Source organism: Pyrus communis, chromosome 2 (genome assembly GCF_041283825.1).
Source record: "Pyrus communis isolate YQ-2024b chromosome 2, ASM4128382v1, whole genome shotgun sequence".
Lineage (NCBI taxonomy): Eukaryota > Viridiplantae > Streptophyta > Magnoliopsida > Rosales > Rosaceae > Pyrus > Pyrus communis.
In genome coordinates, this window is record NC_142566.1 from 16,793,266 (window position 1) to 16,812,470 (window position 19,205).

Genomic DNA, 19,205 nt, shown 5'->3' on the forward strand with positions numbered 1-19,205 from the left:
CGTTAATTTGAGCGATATTTTAATTTAATATAATTATGAAATGGAACTTTGGATTTAGTTGTGAATTCAGATTAAACTGCCTACGTATCTCTAAGATTAAAGAATAAAATCACTAGTATAGTTTTAGAGGAGGAGTGGTGATGTGTGCAACATTATGAACCATCCTTGACGACTAACCTATGACAATACGTGTAGAAAATGCTTCTCCATGTCTATGCATATACGAACAACGTGTATGAGAGAATATGAGACAATTCCTTGGTAAATAGTATTGGATCATAATTGACTTTTTGGATGATTAAAGACACACAGAGATAAATTAGGGTATTTGTAGAAATCTTGAGATAGAGCAATCCCAAGTCAGGCAATAGACTATATAAGAAGGAAGTTAAGATAAGATATTCAATCCTCTTAGGATTATGATTACATTGCTTAATCTCTAAGTAATCCTAATTTGACTTGAATTAGACTTCCTTACTTGGGAGACAAGTAATATTCTTTAATTGGCTTCAAGCTAATGGAGTCGTGCCGGACTACCATGACCTGTAGAAGTCCAATATGGAATACCTATATAGCTCTGATCTCACTTTGAGGGTTTTCCGATCATTCTAACCACCTTGGTCAACATTTTGGGTGAACCAAAATTCATTCATTTTCTACTATACTAGCCTTTGAACTTGAAACCTTTAGGATCAATGGTAAGGAAAATTACCACAAGATTGGAAGAAGACTAGTATACTTTGAGGTAAATGACAACATCTCAAAACCACGCTTGACTTAACCACATATATATATATATATATATATATATGTCAACAAATATGAATAGTTTTTTTGTGATCTTATGGTTGCAAAACTTACAAATGCTTGAAAACCATGAAACTAATGGATCCCAAAAGAATATGGGATACAAAAATGACGTTCAAAAAGCAACATATAAACCTACTTGTAGATCATTTGGAGTTGAAGTTTGTTTTTAATTAAAGTCTAGATGATGCAATGTGAGTCATTGGAACATAGTCCATGTGCATCACTTAGATTTTGTTTTAGTGAGTTATATAGCTCATGCCATGTGTAAGAATCTCATAGGGTGATTTATTTGGATGGTTGGATTTGTTTGCTGTTGATGTAAGATAGAGAATGCTCTCACTTTTTAAAGTTAACATTTACTCATACACTTCGTGTGAAGAATCAATGAATCATCATCATACACTTCGTGTGAAGAATCAATGAATCATCATATTCTGTTAATTCTCTATGCACGTGGTTTCAGACTAGATCTTACCTAGAATTTCCAATGAAAACACCTTGAAGGGCTCTTGGGATATTTTGCAATAAGAATTCAAAGGAGACAAACAAGTTAGAACTGTAAAATTGCAAGTTTGTAGTTTCTTTGATAGGGTTTGAACAAAAGTTTGATGGGCATGCTAAGAACTCCATTGAAAATACATTCTAGACTAAATGTAACTTACAAGCATCTCAAATCTAGTGGGCCTTCTAGAAATCAAACAATTCAGAAGAACTGGTAGAACAAGGGAAAGAAGTGGGATAATAAGTCTAACTTTGTTTACAAGCAAACTGCTACTCAAGACAAAACCAAGTTTGCATTATGGAAAATGTTGGTTTGAATGAAAACCCAAATGCATAAATTGTGGGAAGTTTGGCCATATGCCTAGAGATTGCAATTGGAAAAAAAGGCATACAGAAGTTGAACTATGCCAATCAACTTGAGGATACTGGAACACTTTTCTATGTCTGCAATGTTGTGACTGAGATAAAAGTGAACATCTACTGGTACATTGACATTGGGTGTAGCAACCATATGACAAAAGATGAAGTTTGTTGATCAATGTGAAGAGAAATCTCACTTCCAATGTGAAAATGGGAATTAGAGATATTGTAAAAGTTGCTAGAAGAGGCACTCTACTGATTGAAACCAAACTTCACAAAAAAAAACACATTCAAGAAATGATGCTTGTTCCTAGATTAAAAGAAAATCTACTCAGTGTTGGTCAAATGATAAAGCATGGCTACTATTTGTTGTTTGGAGGAAATGTAGTGAATGCTTTTATGGGTGTTTTTTAGATAATATTGTGGTTAGAGTAAAAATGAGTGGAAATATATGCTTTCCTCTAAAAATGATGCCTGTAATTCAAACGGTATTGAGAGCTAGTATGACACATTGCTTTTAAACTTGGCACAAAGGTCACTTAAATGATATGAGTCTCAGATTGCTTCAAAAGCAAGAAATAGTTCATGGATTACCACAATTGGAGAAATGAAAAGGGTGTATGTGAAGGGTGCATGCTTGGCAAGCAACACAGAAATACATTCCCAACTGAATCCACATGGAGAGCTAAGTTCCCTCTAAAATTGGTTCACACAGACATTTGTGGACCAATGCAAATTGAATCAAATTATGAAAATAAATATTTCTTGATGTAAAGATGACTATTGTGGGAGGATAAAATCTGGCTTCGACTCACGAGCAATACCAATCATCCAAGGAGAAAGTGTTGTGAAAGGTAAAAAGCCCACAAGAAATATACGGACACAAGGGAACGTGCCTAGATAACTACCCCACTATGGAGAAAAAGTGGGAAAGGGCGACAGGTCGTGGCACTTGTTCCCAAAACATGCAGTCATATAACGGATGACCATTAAAGAAGTAGGGAAGAAGGACTGGTCGTGGTGCTTGATCCTTAAGCATGCAATCCTATAAATAGGGAGAGGAGCCAAAGAACAATGTACGTGAGGATAACCTGAGAGAATCCAGAGAAGTGAAATTAATCTACTAACTTGAGCATCCGAGTATCTTTCACAGGTACCTCGCCAGGGCAAGCCACGAAAGAGGAAGATTATTTTAGGACACCTCAAAGAAGGATTCGGCGAACGTGAGGATTGTGATTAACATATCTATGGAGGTATTTCTTCTCGTAGGAAATCTCGCTCCAACAGTTGGCGCCGTTTGTGGAAACGAAACAAAATCGAGCTACAAACATAATTGGATCCGCACAAGAAGTTCTGAATCATTCCGAAGATGCAGGGACTCGATCGGTATATGCAAGGTCTCAATCCCAAGGTAGTGAACCCAGTCTCGCCATGGAACAATTTAGAAGGCTAACAAGGGAATTACGTGAAACAAAAAAGACAGCAAAGGAGGCATTGAAGAAGACTGAAGCGAGAAACGCAGTAGAAGATGTAACCGGCACGAAGATACAGCGTGCAAAAGAGGAAGATAAGGAAGGTAGCTCTTGTAGCGTGCCATCCAGTAACCGTGTTGAAGTGACGAAAAATCAGGGCGAAAGGGGATCACAGGGGAAAAAGATCGAAAAAGGTAAAAGATGTAGATTTGTGAGAACAAATTGAGAAAATTGTGAAGGGATACAAGCCACAGACCCCGGCGAAGCTTGCCTTAGAAGCTGCAAGAGGGATTCGCAAATCGCCGTTCATAGAAGACATCCTGAAAGCTAAAAAACCTGCCAAGTTCACCCAACCAAAGTTTAGGCTATTGGAAGGCGCGACTGATCTCGTCGAACACATTTACCACTTTCAACAACAAATGACACTTGAAGGCCCTAAATCCACTTGTCAGTCTTCGTTCGTAAATCACCTCGTCCCTAAATCCACTTGTCAGTCCACTTTCGTAAATCCTCGTTCGAAAATCCTCGTGGGAAGATGTCAACCCTCATAACAAAGCAAGGACTTCAATAAATTTACCTTCATTAAGTTTATTCTTAGAAAAAGCAAATTCCACAAATTTGGCCTCAGTAAAAAGTGCTTCAAATTTAGCTTAGCTTAACGAGTGTAGTTTCAAGGCCCCATGAGATTGAAAAACTCAGTTTTCCCCTCTTTCACATGAGTAAAAAAGGGAAAAATAGGGCACTGGGAGGATAAAATCTGATTTTGACTCACGGGCAATACCAATTATCCAAGGAGAAAATGGTGTGAAAGGTAAAAAGCCCACAAGAAATATATAGACGCAAGGGAACATGCCTAGATAACTATCCCACTATGGAGAAGAAGTGGGAGAGAGCGATAGGTCGTGGCACTTGTTCCTAAAGCATGTGGTCATATAACAGATGACCACTAAGGAAATGAGGAAGGAGGACTGGTCGTGGTGCTTAATCATCAAGCATGCAATCCTATAAATAGGGAGAGGAGCCAAAGAATAAGGTACGTGAGGATAACCTGAGAGAATCCAGAGAAGAGAAATTGATCGACTGACTTGAGCGTCGGAGTATCTTTCGCAGGTACCCCACCTGGGCAAGCCACGGAAGAGGAAGATTATTTTGGGACACCTCAAAGAAGGATTCGGCGAACGTGAGGATTGCAATCAACATATCTATGGAGGTATTTCTTCTCATAGGAAATCTCGCTCCAACAACTACCCAAGAATGACATGTGTCTATTTCGTGAGACACAAGTCAAATGTCTTTCAGTGCTTCAAGAATTTCAAAGCAATGACAGAATTGCAATGTAGCTACAAAGTGAAGTGTCTCCGAAGTGATAGAGCTAGAGAGTTCATGTCAACTGATTTTATAAGGTTCTACAATGAAATAGGAATTCAAGGGAAATTGACAATAAGATATACGCCGGAGCAAGATGATGTTGTTGAAAGGAAAAGCAAAATTGTGTGGAAATGGCAAAGCCAATGCTGCGTTAGAAAAATCTATCATACCAGTTTTGGGCAGAAGCTATAAACACAACAATATATCTTCTCAATAGGTGTCTCACTAAGGCACTTGACAAGATGACTTCCTTTGAAGCCTGTAGTGGAAGAAAACCAAAAATTAGCCATCTCAAAAGAAGAAAACCAAAAATTAGCCGTCTCAAAATCTTTGGTTCTTTGTGCTATACAGTGGCGGATCTAGGATTTTAAACTCGGGGGGTCCCAATAATAAAGGTTAAAAAATTTATAGACAAAAATAACATTGAAAAGTTAAATATAATACATTTTATTCAAAAATCATTTGCATAACAATATTACAAGCTATAAAATCCTAATTCAAGCGTCCACGACGAGGTTTCATGGTCTGAAAATGTTCCATGATAGCTTCATTACCAATACATGAAAAAACATCTTTCTCAATGTAAACAACTAAGTTGTCACTCAACCATTGATCTCCCATTTTGTTGCGAAGTGGACCCTTAATGATATTCATAGCGGAAAATGCCCTCTCCACTGAAGCAGTTGCAACCGGTAAAACCAAAGCCAACTGAACAAGCAAATATACATATGCAAATGTTCGATGCAACCCTTTCTCCACCATTTTCTTAGCAAGCTCATTAATTCCCCGCAATTGAGAAAAATCATTATCAGAACGCACAAAATGAATGTAAATATCAAGTTGATCTTGAAGTGCCGATCTATCTCGATCCGTGAAATCTTTAGGATACATATGAGCAAGGCGAACAAGCTTCTCTTTATCAAAAGCTACAAATGAATCATTCGGACTCAAGCATGCCAAGCAAATAAGCAATTCGGTATTACCTTCAGCGAAGCGATCATCTAATTCTGTAAGTTGGAAATCAATGACCTCGAAAAAGAGCTCCACTTTGTAATGATGATGATTGGTCTTTTTTAGAGCCTTACGCAATGACTTCCCTTGAATGACATATAAATCATCCATATTAGGCACCTCAATTTCATGTTCAACACAAAATGATGATACTTTATCAACCAAAAGATCAAAATTTTCATCATTCCTCATGCAACGTAGTTGTTCTTTACATGTCTTGACTAAAGCCATTGCATTCACAATCTCTTGATCTTTTTTTTGCAATGCTTGTGACAAATCGTTTGTAACTCCTAATATGGATTTCATCAAAAAGAGGAGGAACACAAACTCAAAAGATTGTAAATCTTTTAATAACCTTTTTGCTTCACCAGCACTATCATTGTAGCAATCTTCAACAATCATGTCAAGCACATCCACCACAGATGAGAACATTGTAATCAAACTAATCAAAGCACCATAATGTGAATTCCACCGTGTATCCCCAGAACGTTTGAGACTAGTTTCTTGATTTAACCCTTGCCCCGTTTCAAGACAATCATTTTCAATAGCTTTCAAGAGATTTTCTTGTTGTTTCTCTCTAAGTGCATCACGACGCTTACATGAGCATCCAACAACATTTGCCAAACTATTAGTCAATGTGAAAAAAGCGGCAACATCGGAGTTTTTCTTTGCTACGGCAACAAGAGCTAATTGTAGTTGATGAGCAAAACAATGAACATAGAATGCACAACTTTCTTCATCCAAAATTTTTTTTTTTTTAAGGCCATTGAACTCACCTCTCATATTACTCGCACCATCATAACCTTGACCTCGTAGGTTGGAGTAGCTCAAGTCATGTAGTTTCAAGAACTCATCAATGGACTTCTTTAGTTTACTTGAAGTTGTTTCGGTAACATGTTGGACTCCCACGAACCTTTCAATTACTTGACCTTTGTTGTCCACATAACGCAAAATCACTGCCATTTGCTCCTTTGTTGAAATATCACGTGATTCATCTACCATTATAGAAAAGAATTTACTCTCTTTCACTTCTTTCATAATAGCCTTAATAGTTTCGAAGGCACATGAATTGACAATATCTTTTTGAATTGAAGGAGCTATTAGCTTGAGATTTCCCGGAGCATTTTCCAACACAACTTCCTTTATTTTCTCATCATGATCTGCAAGGAATTGCAAGAGCTCTAAATAATTCCCCTTATTATTCGAAGTGTCACTTTCATCACGGCCACGAAAAGGAAGGCCTTGTCGCAACAAGAACTTAGTGCAATCTATTGATGCATTCAAGCAAAGACGATATTTCATACACTCTTCTTCTGATTGTTTGATCACAACTACTTCAATATGTGTCTTTTGGTTCATTAGATAACTAGCCGCTTCTCTAGCTTTATTGTGGAAACTACCAATAGGACCAACATGTTTGTCAAAACATTCTCTTGCATTCTTCCATTTCTTAAAGCCTACCCCAGTGAAGGCATCGCTTCCTAATTGTGAAAAGTTGATTTTAAAGAGATAGTAATGAAGACAAAATGCCGCATCTTTAGATATACTATACTCCAACCAATCATATTCTTCAAACCACGAAACAACAAATCGTCGCTTTTTCTTTGCATGCAAAGTGTATGGGAACTCATACTTTATAGGCCTACAAGGTCCCATTTGCAAATATGCTCTGCGGACCTCATCTTGAATATTAGAAAGATAGTCCTTCATTCGAATTCTTTTTCCAGGGTCTCTCTCAAGATTATTAAAATCAATGTCACACTCATTTTGTCTTGAGCTCGAACTACCCGAACAAGTAGATGGTGCTATTGGCTTTGGCTTGAAAAATCTTTCCATATTTCTTATTTCTAAACTACACATTTAACCAAAAACACAAAACATATACCAATCAACCAATAAACAAAAATTCCATCTAAATTTCAATTATAAAATGAGTATACAAACATAAAACACATCAACAATCATATCAATAATAGACTAAAAATCTCCACCAATATCTAATATAATTTAATTGAGATTAGATTAGAATACCAAAAAACTTACTTGAATTTGGAACCAAATAGTGGTGGCTTGGAGAATTGAAACAAGTGGAGGTATAATATTGGAGTAATGTAATTATAATATGGGATTGGGTGGGATTAGAAATTTAGGGTTTTGGGTGAGTATAAGAAAGATGGGGGGATTAGGGGGAAAAGCAGTGGAATGGGGAAAGGAGAAGTGAAACGGACTTCGGGACGGGAAAGATGGCCCATGTGGGGCTAGACTTTCAAAAACAATATGTAATCATGTTGCAAACGGTGGACCAATTGCAAACGTTTGTCTCATTGGTTTAACAAAAAAAAAAAAAAAGGCCAAAACACTGCATTTTGGACCAATTTTTTTAAATGCCATGTTTTCTTTCTTCTCTCCTGTTTTCTTCTTCTCCGTTGCAACCTGCAACCTGCTGCTGCAGCAACACAGACAGTCTGCACAAGCCTCGTGTTCGAGTACGAGGGGTTCTCCGGAAAATTTCTAGCAACATCCCAGGACCCTCTGTAGATCCGTCCTTGGTGTTATATGTTAATGTTCCGTCAAACTTGACACATACTTGAAAGCAATAGCTACAAATGCATAGTTGTAGGCTATGACACAAGTGAGAGGCTACATATTATAGAATCTAGTCACTAAGAAGATTCTTCAATCAAGAGATACACCATAAATTCTTACTTGGATTGGAATCATGAGAATGAAAAAAATGTCAATGTTCCAATGATTGGTGAAATTGAAAGAGAAAGAGGTACATAAGTATGTTAGAAACTACATAATCTCTAGACACATTGTTGGCTACACCACAGACATGTCAACAAAGTGGCTCTATTCTATTTGTTACTGGTTCTACCTCACAAGCCAAATCAAGGATCTCTCATAGCCATGATCACACTCCATTGAAGTGGAGGAGTTTAAGTGATGTGCTAGCTCAATGAAATGTGTGCATTATGGAACCTGAGAACTATGAAGAAGCAACACAAGATGACTCTTGGAAGAAAGCTATGCAGTATGACATATAAATTATAGAAAAGAATCACACATAGAAGCTAGTTGATAGACCATCTGATAAGCCTATCATTAATGTCAAATGGGGCTACAAGACAAAGCTTAACTTGGATGGATCAATACAGAAGAACAAGCTAGATTGGTGCAAAAGGCTATTCTCAGAAGCTACTATGTCAAAAAGTCCAAAAAGAAAATCATCTTATTTTTCTTCAAGCTCTTCACTGAATCAAATACAAACACTACCAAACAAGTGGTCTATAGCTACTATTGTAATGCTCCCATTTTTAGTACTAACCAGATGCTATTATTACTATTCGGTGTACTTGTTTTTTTTTTTTTTTTTTTTTTTTTTTTTTTTTTTTTTTTTTTTTTATCAAAAACAACAAAATTTCATTCAAAATCCGGAGGCTAATCCAATACATTAGAGAGAAGACTCCCCTAAAATCTCAAATAGTATCAAGAGGTTCCTCGAATCAAGTACAAACACCATTGTTAACGACAGTTACTTTTGCCATGTGATGAGCAACTTTATTTGTTTGATGGCGTACATGGGACAAAGAAGCTCCAGTGATCAAACACATGAGGATGTTCAATTTATTTGGTCATAAACTAAGGATTTGAATCCCATCCGGATCCAAATTGTAGGGATCCTTAGGATCTTCACATCTTATCCATTCATCGTGCATCATGCAGTCATAAATTATTTGACTTTTTTATTTAGAATTAAATACAAATAGTTCTTGAAGAAAACTGGTCGTATGATGTACGACGAATAGTTAGGACGTGAATCCCCACAAAGTGGATCCGAAGAGAATCCTCTTCCATAAACTAATTCATTGCTTACGAAAATAGTGATTCTCTCAACGTTAGGCAAATAGAATAATCAACAAAAGAGATATGTACTTTGTTTAATCATCTCAAATTGATCGATCTTCTGTTGGCGTTTCGAATTTGATCAATGCTTCCAAAATTCTTTTCCCTAATCCCTGGCAATCAAGATTTTATAGTTTACACGCATATATATAATTTAAATTTGTAAGCTAATTTGAGCATAAACGTTCATTCTATAACCAGTTAATAATTTATCAGAAAATGATCCTGAAATGGAACATAGAAAAAATTCCACCGTAATAATCATGTTTGAGTTTGACTTATAATGTAAATCATCATTTTTCTTGTGATATTAGATCAAGCTTATGGATTATGAAATTGAGAAACTTTAAAGTGTACTAAGAACATGTTAACAAAGATTTTTTTTTTTGTTTTTTGTTTTTTTTTTTTTTGAAAAACGATAGTTTTAAAGGGTTAAATTTGTTAAATATTAGAGAAAATAGATGGTGGGGATCGAACCCACGCTAGAGTCTCCATAAATATTATTACTTTCTGTTACTATTTTCATAAGCACCAGGTGCATAGGCATTAAATAGAAAGAACAATAAGTTGCATGTGAGAAAAAGTGTGAGAATATTTAAAAACCTTGTAAAAATATTAATTTTCTGTTGTAAACTATTTTATTAATTATCTGTTGTATCCTATTTTACTGAAGGGAGAGAGAGGGTGTGGCGGGGAGAGAAAAAAGGTTGAGGAATTTTTGTGATACTTGCTTCCGTGCCTTTATTTATAATGAATTGGATAAAATTTCTTGCCCCACAAGTAATACACTCATAAATGGATGACATCTTCATGTATCCTAAACACAATCTACTAATAATTTTACACAATCACACATGCGTTATAATTAATACTACAACATTTTTGAAATGTTTGAGATTACTCTGATTCTAAAAATTACGAACTTTAGAATAAATATTAGCAACTTTGTTTCCAAGATTGTTAATATATATATAACTCCACTATATGTTTGTCGATAATAAATATATTTATATTTTTTAATACAGATGTACAAGATTGTTGATATTTTAGTTTCAGTGATGAGTTTGTTAAGGGAAGTCTCACGTTTCACTAATATAGGTATGAGGATGATAAATATTTATCGTGAATTCTTTAATAATTTACCATCATTGTCGTACATGTTAATTTGCTGTGGTAAAAATATTTATATATATTTTTCCATTAAAAAACACCAGAGAAATCAAGCTACACAATAATCTCAACTAATTAATAAAACACTTATTGACAATCAAAATTCTATGAAATTACCGGTTTAACCCTCTAATTAAAACTGAACATGAATAAGAAATATAAGGCAGAAATGCAATTTCACACAATCAAATTTTATTGTTTTTTTTTTCAAGGCCTCACCAACATGTAATCCTAACATACCTCTAATTAAAAAATAAAAAATAAAAAAAATAAAAAAAATAAAAAAATAAAAAAATAAACTTCTCACCCCCACATTCTCTAGCACTCTCTTCCTCTCTCCTTCTACATCAAAAACAAATGTGTGTGCCCATATGCTATTTAAAATAACAGAATGCCTATTAAAAACAAAACGCCCATAAAGATGTGCCAATTAATTACATCATCACTTAAACTATATAGCTTCTAATCCAAATGCTAATAGTTGGTCTTTGAGTTTTTCTTGTTAATAAATGTTTTATCCTTTTTGGATTAAATTTATTTTATTTGGATTCAATATCCTTTATCCTATCATTCTGTCCAATTTATTTTAACTACAGCTTAATCCGCTCATGTATATAAATTTAGCATGTGGATAAGACCAAAATTTTGACCTTTGTAAATTAAATAAAAATAAAAAATAAAAAATAAAAAAAACCTCAACCAGCTTAAGTAGTTAAATTAGATACAAAGAAGAAGAGTCAAACTGAAAGTCCTACCCAGTTACAATTTCAAATGATTTTAAGTAGCAAAACCTTCAAAGAAGTTGTTATATTGGCTACAGATACAGAGATCAGTTAAACTCAAACTCAAACTCTAATCAAATCCTTTTATCTTTATTTTCCTTATCTAATTTAACGACTTAGGGTTTTGCAAGTCTGCGGAGGGTTATAAATAGTACCTCTCATCCACCATTCTTTCACGTTGTTGTATATCTCTGAGTTTTCTCTTCTTGTTTTCGTTATTTCCAGTTAGCTTTTGGTTTTTAAGTCAGTTTTGAATAGATAGTAAAAGGTAAGCAGGCTACAATGGCTGGAGACGGTATAGCTACGACAACGAAAGGTGGAAAAGAATACCCCGGCAAACTCACTGGTAGGGTTCTTCTCACATGTATGGTGGCAGCTACCGGTGGTTTGATTTTTGGCTACGATCTCGGAGTCTCAGGTACATATATAACATGTTTTATGCTTATGAATCCTTTAACTTCCAGATTATATATCACGCCATTGTTATATAATATGAGCTGTTGATTTTTAAGTTTATGCAGCAACGTTTAGCGTCCTGTTATCAACGTTTTGAATTATCATATCGGAATATATTTCTTCTTCAGCTTCAATCATAAAAGATACCAACAATGCACTATACGAGAAAAACTTTTTAAATAAATTAAACACAATCAACCGAAATCACAGATAGCTTCAAAAATTTTAGAACTGCATGCCCTGAATTGTTCAATTGGAAAATTAGCCGACTGTACCTATATATCCACACTCAAAAAGTTATGATTTTGTGTTCGTATAAACTAATTAAAGTATCTGACATTGATTATTATGCAGGTGGTGTGACATCGATGGATTCATTCCTGAAAAAGTTTTTTCCAGCGGTTTATAACAAAGAATCCTCGGTCAAGCCTTCCGACAATCAGTACTGCAAGTTTGACAGCCAGATGCTGACGCTCTTCACATCGTCACTGTATGTAGCTGCTCTGGTTTCATGTGTTTGTGCATCAACTATAACCAGAAAGTTTGGTAGGAGACGTACAATGTTTTTGGGTGGAGTTCTCTTCTTGATTGGTGCACTCCTCAATGCCGGCGCTCAATACCTTTGGATGCTTGTTGTTGGTCGAATACTCCTCGGTTTTGGCATTGGATGTGCCAATCAGGTACATTATGAATTATGCCTTAATGTTTTTTCTTTCTAAGTTTAGTATGATCGAGGTCCTAAATGTGGTCTAAATTCAATGTTTTTTTTTAATGTTACTTAATTTTATCTTAAGTTTTATTTAATTGTTTCAATTTTTGCGTGCAGTCTGTGCCGATCTATGTCTCTGAGGTAGCCCCACACAAATACCGTGGTGCTTTAAACATGATGTTCCAATTGTCAATCACTATTGGAATACTTGCTGCGGGTGTAATTAACTATTTCTTTTCTGAGATCAAAGGAGGTTGGGGATGGCGTTTGAGTTTGGGCGGTGCTGCAGTCCCTGCAATTATGATCATGATCGGTGCATTAGTTTTACCGGAAACTCCAAACTCTTTGGTTGAGCGTGGTAAGAATGAGGAAGCCAAAACTCAGCTCCTCCGAATCAGAGGCGTTGACAATGTTGACGAGGAGTTTGATGACCTAGTTGCGGCCAGTGGTGCATCCAAGTTGGTAACAAACCCCTGGAGAACCTTGTTGACCAAGAAATACAGACCTCAGCTTGTCTTTGCACTTGCAATTCCTGCCTTTCAGCAACTCACCGGCATGAATGTGATCACATTTTATGCCCCCGTCTTGTTCAAAACAATGGGATTTGGAGGTAGCGCTTCTCTCATGTCCACGGTGATTACCAACGCTGTTAATGCCCTAGCCACCCTCGTTTCGATTTTCACTGTCGATAAGGTTGGAAGGAGGGCCCTTTTCATTGAGGGTGGTGCTCAAATGTTCATCACTCAGGTTAGTTCCTTTTCTCTATGTTGTTCATATTTTTTCTTTTCCACAGACAAAATAATTTAGCTGTGTTCTATTCTTTTTCTGGCATTAATAGGTGATTATTGGAATTGTAATTGCTCTTAAATTTGGGATTAGTGGCAACCCTGGTGTATTGTCTAAGGGGTTTGCTGATGGCTTGGTGGCCTGCATCTGTATATATGTTGCTGGATTTGCTTGGTCTTGGGGACCTCTAGGATGGTTGGTGCCAAGTGAAATCTTCCCCCTTGAAGTAAGGTCAGCTGCTCAATCGGTCAATGTCGCTACCAACATGATCTTCACCTTCGCCATAGCTCAAGTTTTCACCACAATGCTTTGCCACTTGAAGTTTGGTTTGTTCTTCTTCTTTGCGTTCTGGGTCGTGGTGATGAACGTTTTCATTTACAAGTTTTTGCCAGAAACTAAAGGTGTTCCGATTGAAGAAATGCACACTATTTGGCAAAAGCACTCCTTTTGGAAAAAGTATGTTATTGAAGACGAAGCTATTGCCGTCAAGGGAGGGCATCACGTCTAGACCTTTGCTCGGCTTTATTGTAGGATTTATTTTTAAATTTTTGTTTAGTATGAGGTTTAATTTCACTTTGGAACATTTTGTTGGATATTTATTGGGTTTATTTTCTGTAAGTTTTTTTTCCTAGTGAAATAATATTGGTTACTTATTATAGAAGTTTATTTGTTTCTTCAATTATTTGTTCTAATGGTCGCTTGCCATTGATGACCAATGGCCGAACATTATGAGGCCTACGCAATTCTCTTTGTAAAACAATCAGAGAGTGTGTGCAAATATTGTTTCTCTGTTTGATTAATAAGTGGTTAAAATTTTAATTAATACATCTAGCTCATTGGTTAACGATTTGATTAATGGTAAATTTTGGGTTTAGTTGGTTTTCACTAGATTGACCACAAACTGATCCTTTTAACTGTTCATCTAAATTCAATCCGTTAAGCTTATGGGTATAATAATTGTACGCGAAGTGACCTGTTCTATTAATGGGTTAACCATTTCACCAATTAAAAACAATTTGTCAATTTATTTAAAACGTTCAACTAGCAAAGATGTTAGTAATTGATTTTACGAAATAAAATCCTACCTAGAAAAGATCTTCTAAAAACTAGTAAACATAATAGAATAAGATAACTAGATCCAATTCGATTATGTTCTGTCAAACAGATTCAATTTTCGATTATGTTCTGTCAAACAGATTCAATTCATCTACAATATCCGAATACAAGGTTATGCTACTACTACTCCCGAAGTCGTTGAAGCTAAGTCGAAGGAGGGATCGGGCTTTTCACTTTGACGAAATTACAAAATCACCTTTTTTAACGGTTATATAACAGTTTCGCGGGTGGATCCTAAACCAACCATTAAGTGACGGATCATTAACGGGTCCAACCATGATCAACCCGAACCGTTAAGAACAACCAAATTATTGATTTTAGCAGGTGAATTGGTTTGGTGAACGGATTGCTGCAAATTGTTACCTCTAATGGTACATCCAGGATTCGGTTCTTAAATTGAAACAAAAATCACAGTCATTTCCATAGATAAAAAATCATATACGCATTGTCAATGTTTGCCACAAAAAATGACCGTAAACTGTTGCAATTTTTTTTTTTAACAACAATCAATAATTTATACTAAATTTATCTAAACTATGAAGAGGGCAGGAGTTGAACCGGGATTGCAGTGAGTTGAAGAAAAAAAACACTATCTAAAATAATCTCAACCATTTTTCAGTAAGAAAAGCACTTTAGTTAAAAAGTAGGTATGAACTTTTTTCCACAGAAGGCATCCACCACAAGACAGAATAGTTCACGGTGCTTCGGAGTAAAAGATTTTTAACCGTAAGATCTTAATCATTGTATATTTTGACTAGGATTCTAACAGTTAAAAAATCCTATAGCGCCATAGAAAATCACCCAAGGGACGTAGTATGTCTAGAGTCTAATTGTCCCAAGAAAAAAAAAGAAATAAACATGATCAAACAAATATATACATGTGAAATTTTGGTTAAATCAAGATGCTCGCAAAACCTTCTGAAACTTAGAATCTTCTCATTTTATTCTCCCATCAGGTCCAATATTGCTTTTGCTTCATGAGAAATTCCTATATAGTTGTCGAATACCTGTCAGCTATATATAGCCTATGGCTTTGCTCGAAGATAGCATCAATGAGGGAAAGAGTACCTTAACATTTATTATTGTTCAACTGCTGTGGCGGCCTCCTCTGTACGAGGGGGCCTCCATTTCCGATCAAATGTACCCCTTTCCACAACATTTTCCTTTGGGAGCTTCTTCAGCTTCTCATCAATGAGCTCCAACAACTCTTGCAAGCCAACTCCCATTAAGGCAGATGTTCTTACATGTGGACCGGACTGAACTGGTGATTGCACTTGCTTTTCTGTTCCCCAGTCCTTAGGATATTCACTTTGTTGGTCATCCGTAGTTTTCAAGGCTGTACATGACCCACCTTGCCCCCAAGGATCTTCAACATCTTCTGATGCCAACCAACCATCAGAGTAATCACCTTCTTGGTCATCGATAGCTTCAAGATTCTCCGATGACAGATCGTTTTCTGATCCTGAGAACTCACATTCCATATCTTCTTCTCCCAAGAATTTGCTAGTCTCACCATCTTCACCATCAACAAGACACTCGGAAAAATCTGCGCTGTCCTCCTCATGGTCAATCTGAGGAATTCCAAAGGATACAGATAATAAATGCATCAGCGTTTTTTTTTTTTTTTTTTTTTTTTAACTTTTAGTTCCATTTTGGTAAGTTTACAAGTGGAGAGACCAACAATACCTTATTCCAAACTTCTATCATGTTTTCAAGCTTTTCCTTGGATACGCCAATTTGTTCAAGAACTTGTAATACAGTCGATCGATGCTCATCAAGATTAGGTGCCGTACAATCCAACACATGCTGAAAGGATACAAACCTGAAATGTTAATCTCTCTGCTACTGTGTTTTATCTCTCTTTCATATCCTATCTGTTGATGTACGATACCAAACAGAAACTCAGAGACATATCATTAGCAGGAAGTTGATCACATCGTATTAATTTGTATCATAAAATTTATTTCAAATGTACATGTGGAAAAACCTGAAATGAAAGGACAAGTAATTAATCGTACCACAAGCAGATCAGCTTCCACAACTTCTTCTAAAGTTGCATGAAATGCTTCCACTAGCTACAAAAGTAAGTTTCTATGAGCAGTGAACAGCATTAGTGATAAGACACAAAATAAGTAAAGTAGTTTGGACATGCTTCTGTATACCTGCACTGGCAAATCTGATATAAAACCGACCGTGTCACTCACGAGCACTTTCTTCCTGAAGATTAGATACTTAGAATAAGCGCAAAATTTGTTCTAGAAAATCATCCAAGAAACAACAAATTATCAAAATTCCAAAATACAACGAATGAGAAGTAAAGTTATCATTGCCGGTTACCCTGAAGGAAGAACAACACTTCTCAATTTTGGATCAACTGTAGCAAACAATCTGCAAACAGACCACATCTTTGTCAAGATATTAAAAACCAACATCAAGGCTTAAAATACATATGGTTATACATGACTAACATGTTGTGTGAGTAGAATATATTACCGAGAATCACTGTACAGATCACTGTTTGAGATGGCACTAACTAATGTAGATTTCCCCTATCACAAGAAGTGAGAATTAAATGTTTAGATAATTGGTGCAAATTGAACAAGAAACAAATAACAGTTGGTTAGACCACATACAGCATTTGTATACCCAACAACAGCAACAGTAGGTAAACCTTGACCATAAGATCCTCCATGATTCTTGCGACCAGCGCGTTGCACAGCTCGAGTACGACGAACATCTTGAATTTGCGATAACAGACTATTCCTCCTTTCTGAAATTCTGAGATTATAGTCCAGTTAAGTGGAAGCCATATGCAATAATAGTCATCTAGACTCCACACCTTGATCAATAGCACTCTTTTTTATATATAAGAAACGAAGAGTAGCGACAAAACTTTGAGCTTTAATCTAGAAAAGAAAAGAGGTACCAAAATGAAACAAGTCAAAAAGAAAAAGAAAGGAAAAAAAAAAAAAAAAAAAAAAGGAAAAAGTAAAATGAAAGAAAATTGTATTAGTTGGAATCTAGTGGTTGATATAGGCATAAGACCGTTTGATAATGAATTGGCAGAAATATCACATAACACAAATTTTAGTAGCAGTAACTTGTCAAACCTATGCAGTTATGAAAAGCTAGTGCTTATTCTTCATAAGCTCAAAGAAATAGCCACTTGCAGTGAAACTTTCATAAAACTAGAGCATCCAGAAATAAAGAAACAGAACATATTAGAGTCAAGGAATGAACCTTCGTCGTTGAAGCTGAAGTTCAGTTTCTCCTGCACCACTGATGAAACCACGTCCTCCACTTCCTCTCCTGCAATCAAGACCTATCTAGTCAAAATCTTCTCTAAGTATGGACCGAACAACTAAGTAAATTCTTTGGTGTACTTAATTTTTTCAAATTTAGACAAAACATTACCCTCGGGCACTAACAACTTCAGCTTCTCCATCCATTCCAAAAGTAGAGCGTCCAGCTTTGCCACGCAGTCGTACAAGTCTTGTTTTCTTATACATTAGAGCCGCTAATTCAGCCTGTAAAATAAAATAAAAAAGGTGCCATGGATCCTTCAAAGCTCTTCACCTTCACTAAAATACTAACTCCTTAACCAAAGATAGCACCAATACCTGTAGCTTTCCCTCCTTTGTGCAGGCATGAGCATTGAATATCTCTATTATAAGACCCACGCGGTCCAACACCGCCTTTCCCAAAATTTTCTGCCATTCAAAACAGCATTAGTAAAGTTAATACCATTTTTCAATTTTCATCATATACACTTTGGTGTGGGACAAATAAGATCCAATTTTTCTCAGGCACGAAGAAAAACTGCATATGTACAATTCACTTGCCTCCAAATTCCTCTGCTGAATCCCAGACAGAATTGTATTTATAAATACAGCATCTACTTCACCCTGTTAAGATTACACAAATTTAGAGCGATAGTCTACACTAAATTAATCTAAACTATGGGAGCAATAAATAACTTCTCCAACATTCCACAAATACAAATGTAATCAAAACTGATCAGAAAAACAAAACAGAACAAAAAGAAAGTTCTTACCTTTTGCTCCACAGCATTCAGATGGCATTTCACAACATCCAAAGTCCCTTTTCCAAAATATGTATCTGCAAAATCCAAAATTTAATCAAATGGGGTTTACCATTTACATCAAAAATTGAAAAAATAAATACATTGAAAAAATAAAATTAAAAATAAGGACAGACCTGCGCGGGTTTGGCGTCGAACAATGGGGTTTTGAACAACAACATGGGGAGGAATTTCCTTATCGAAAAAATCGATATCGAAATACCCATCTCGCTGTTCTTCAAGAGAATTGGCGAGGCAGAGAGCTTCGTTGAGCTTGGCCTGCAAGAAGGTATCGGGGCGGAGGCGGGGCTGGACGACGAAGAGCTTGGGAGGGACTGTTGGATCTCTGTTGAAAACCGAAACGGCCTCGCTTTTTTCCTCCTTGTCTTGCTTCGACGACGACGAGGAGGAGCCGAAGGAGTGGGAAGTCGGAATCGAAGGCGGTGATGGGGTTTGGTTTGGCGTGGAAGTTGAAGTGAGAGGGGTTAGAGTTTGGGAGAAGGACCTCAGAGGATTCCGCGAGAGAGAGATGGTTCTCAGCATTTGAACCCTGTGAATTTTCCAGCTGCTGCTTCTTCTTCGATTGGTAAAAAAACCAGTGTGCTTTGAGTTTGATCTGCAGAAGTGAGCTCTGGCGAGGAAGACGGTAGTTGGGCCTATTATTTGGGCCAAGAGAA

At 36.3% G+C, this 19,205-nt stretch overlaps 3 protein-coding genes across 4 annotated transcripts; 1 reads left to right on the forward strand and 2 right to left on the reverse strand.

The window, feature by feature from the left end:
- Positions 1–4,934: 4,934 nt before the first annotated feature.
- Positions 4,935–7,167, reverse strand: LOC137721130 (uncharacterized). Its single transcript, XM_088684842.1, has one exon. The coding sequence runs from the start codon at positions 6,879–6,881 to the stop codon at positions 5,004–5,006; it is 1,878 nt and encodes a 625-aa protein (XP_088540968.1). The 5' UTR covers positions 6,882–7,167; the 3' UTR covers positions 4,935–5,003.
- A 4,355-nt stretch (positions 7,168–11,522) lies between these two features.
- On the forward strand, positions 11,523–13,985 carry LOC137746489 (sugar transport protein 1-like). Its single transcript, XM_068486510.2, has 4 exons — positions 11,523–11,798; positions 12,191–12,516; positions 12,663–13,292; positions 13,384–13,985. The coding sequence occupies exons 1-4, from the start codon at positions 11,663–11,665 to the stop codon at positions 13,837–13,839; spliced, it is 1,548 nt and encodes a 515-aa protein (XP_068342611.1). The 5' UTR covers positions 11,523–11,662; the 3' UTR covers positions 13,840–13,985.
- Positions 13,986–15,058: 1,073 nt separating this feature from the next.
- LOC137748254 (GTP-binding protein At3g49725, chloroplastic) lies at positions 15,059–19,205 on the reverse strand. 2 transcript variants are annotated; one of them, XM_068488378.2, is made up of 14 exons: positions 18,666–19,205; positions 18,502–18,566; positions 18,290–18,352; positions 18,068–18,157; positions 17,862–17,974; positions 17,688–17,756; positions 17,081–17,225; positions 16,941–16,996; positions 16,785–16,835; positions 16,610–16,664; positions 16,466–16,522; positions 16,134–16,253; positions 15,516–16,018; positions 15,364–15,435 (listed from the first exon to the last, which is right to left on the reverse strand). In XM_068488378.2, the coding sequence occupies exons 1-13, from the start codon at positions 19,069–19,071 to the stop codon at positions 15,527–15,529; spliced, it is 1,782 nt and encodes a 593-aa protein (XP_068344479.2). In that variant the 5' UTR covers positions 19,072–19,205; the 3' UTR covers positions 15,364–15,435; positions 15,516–15,526. The 2 variants fall into 2 exon arrangements, with proteins under 2 accessions (XP_068344478.2, XP_068344479.2); XM_068488377.2 differs by having other exon boundaries at positions 15,059–16,018.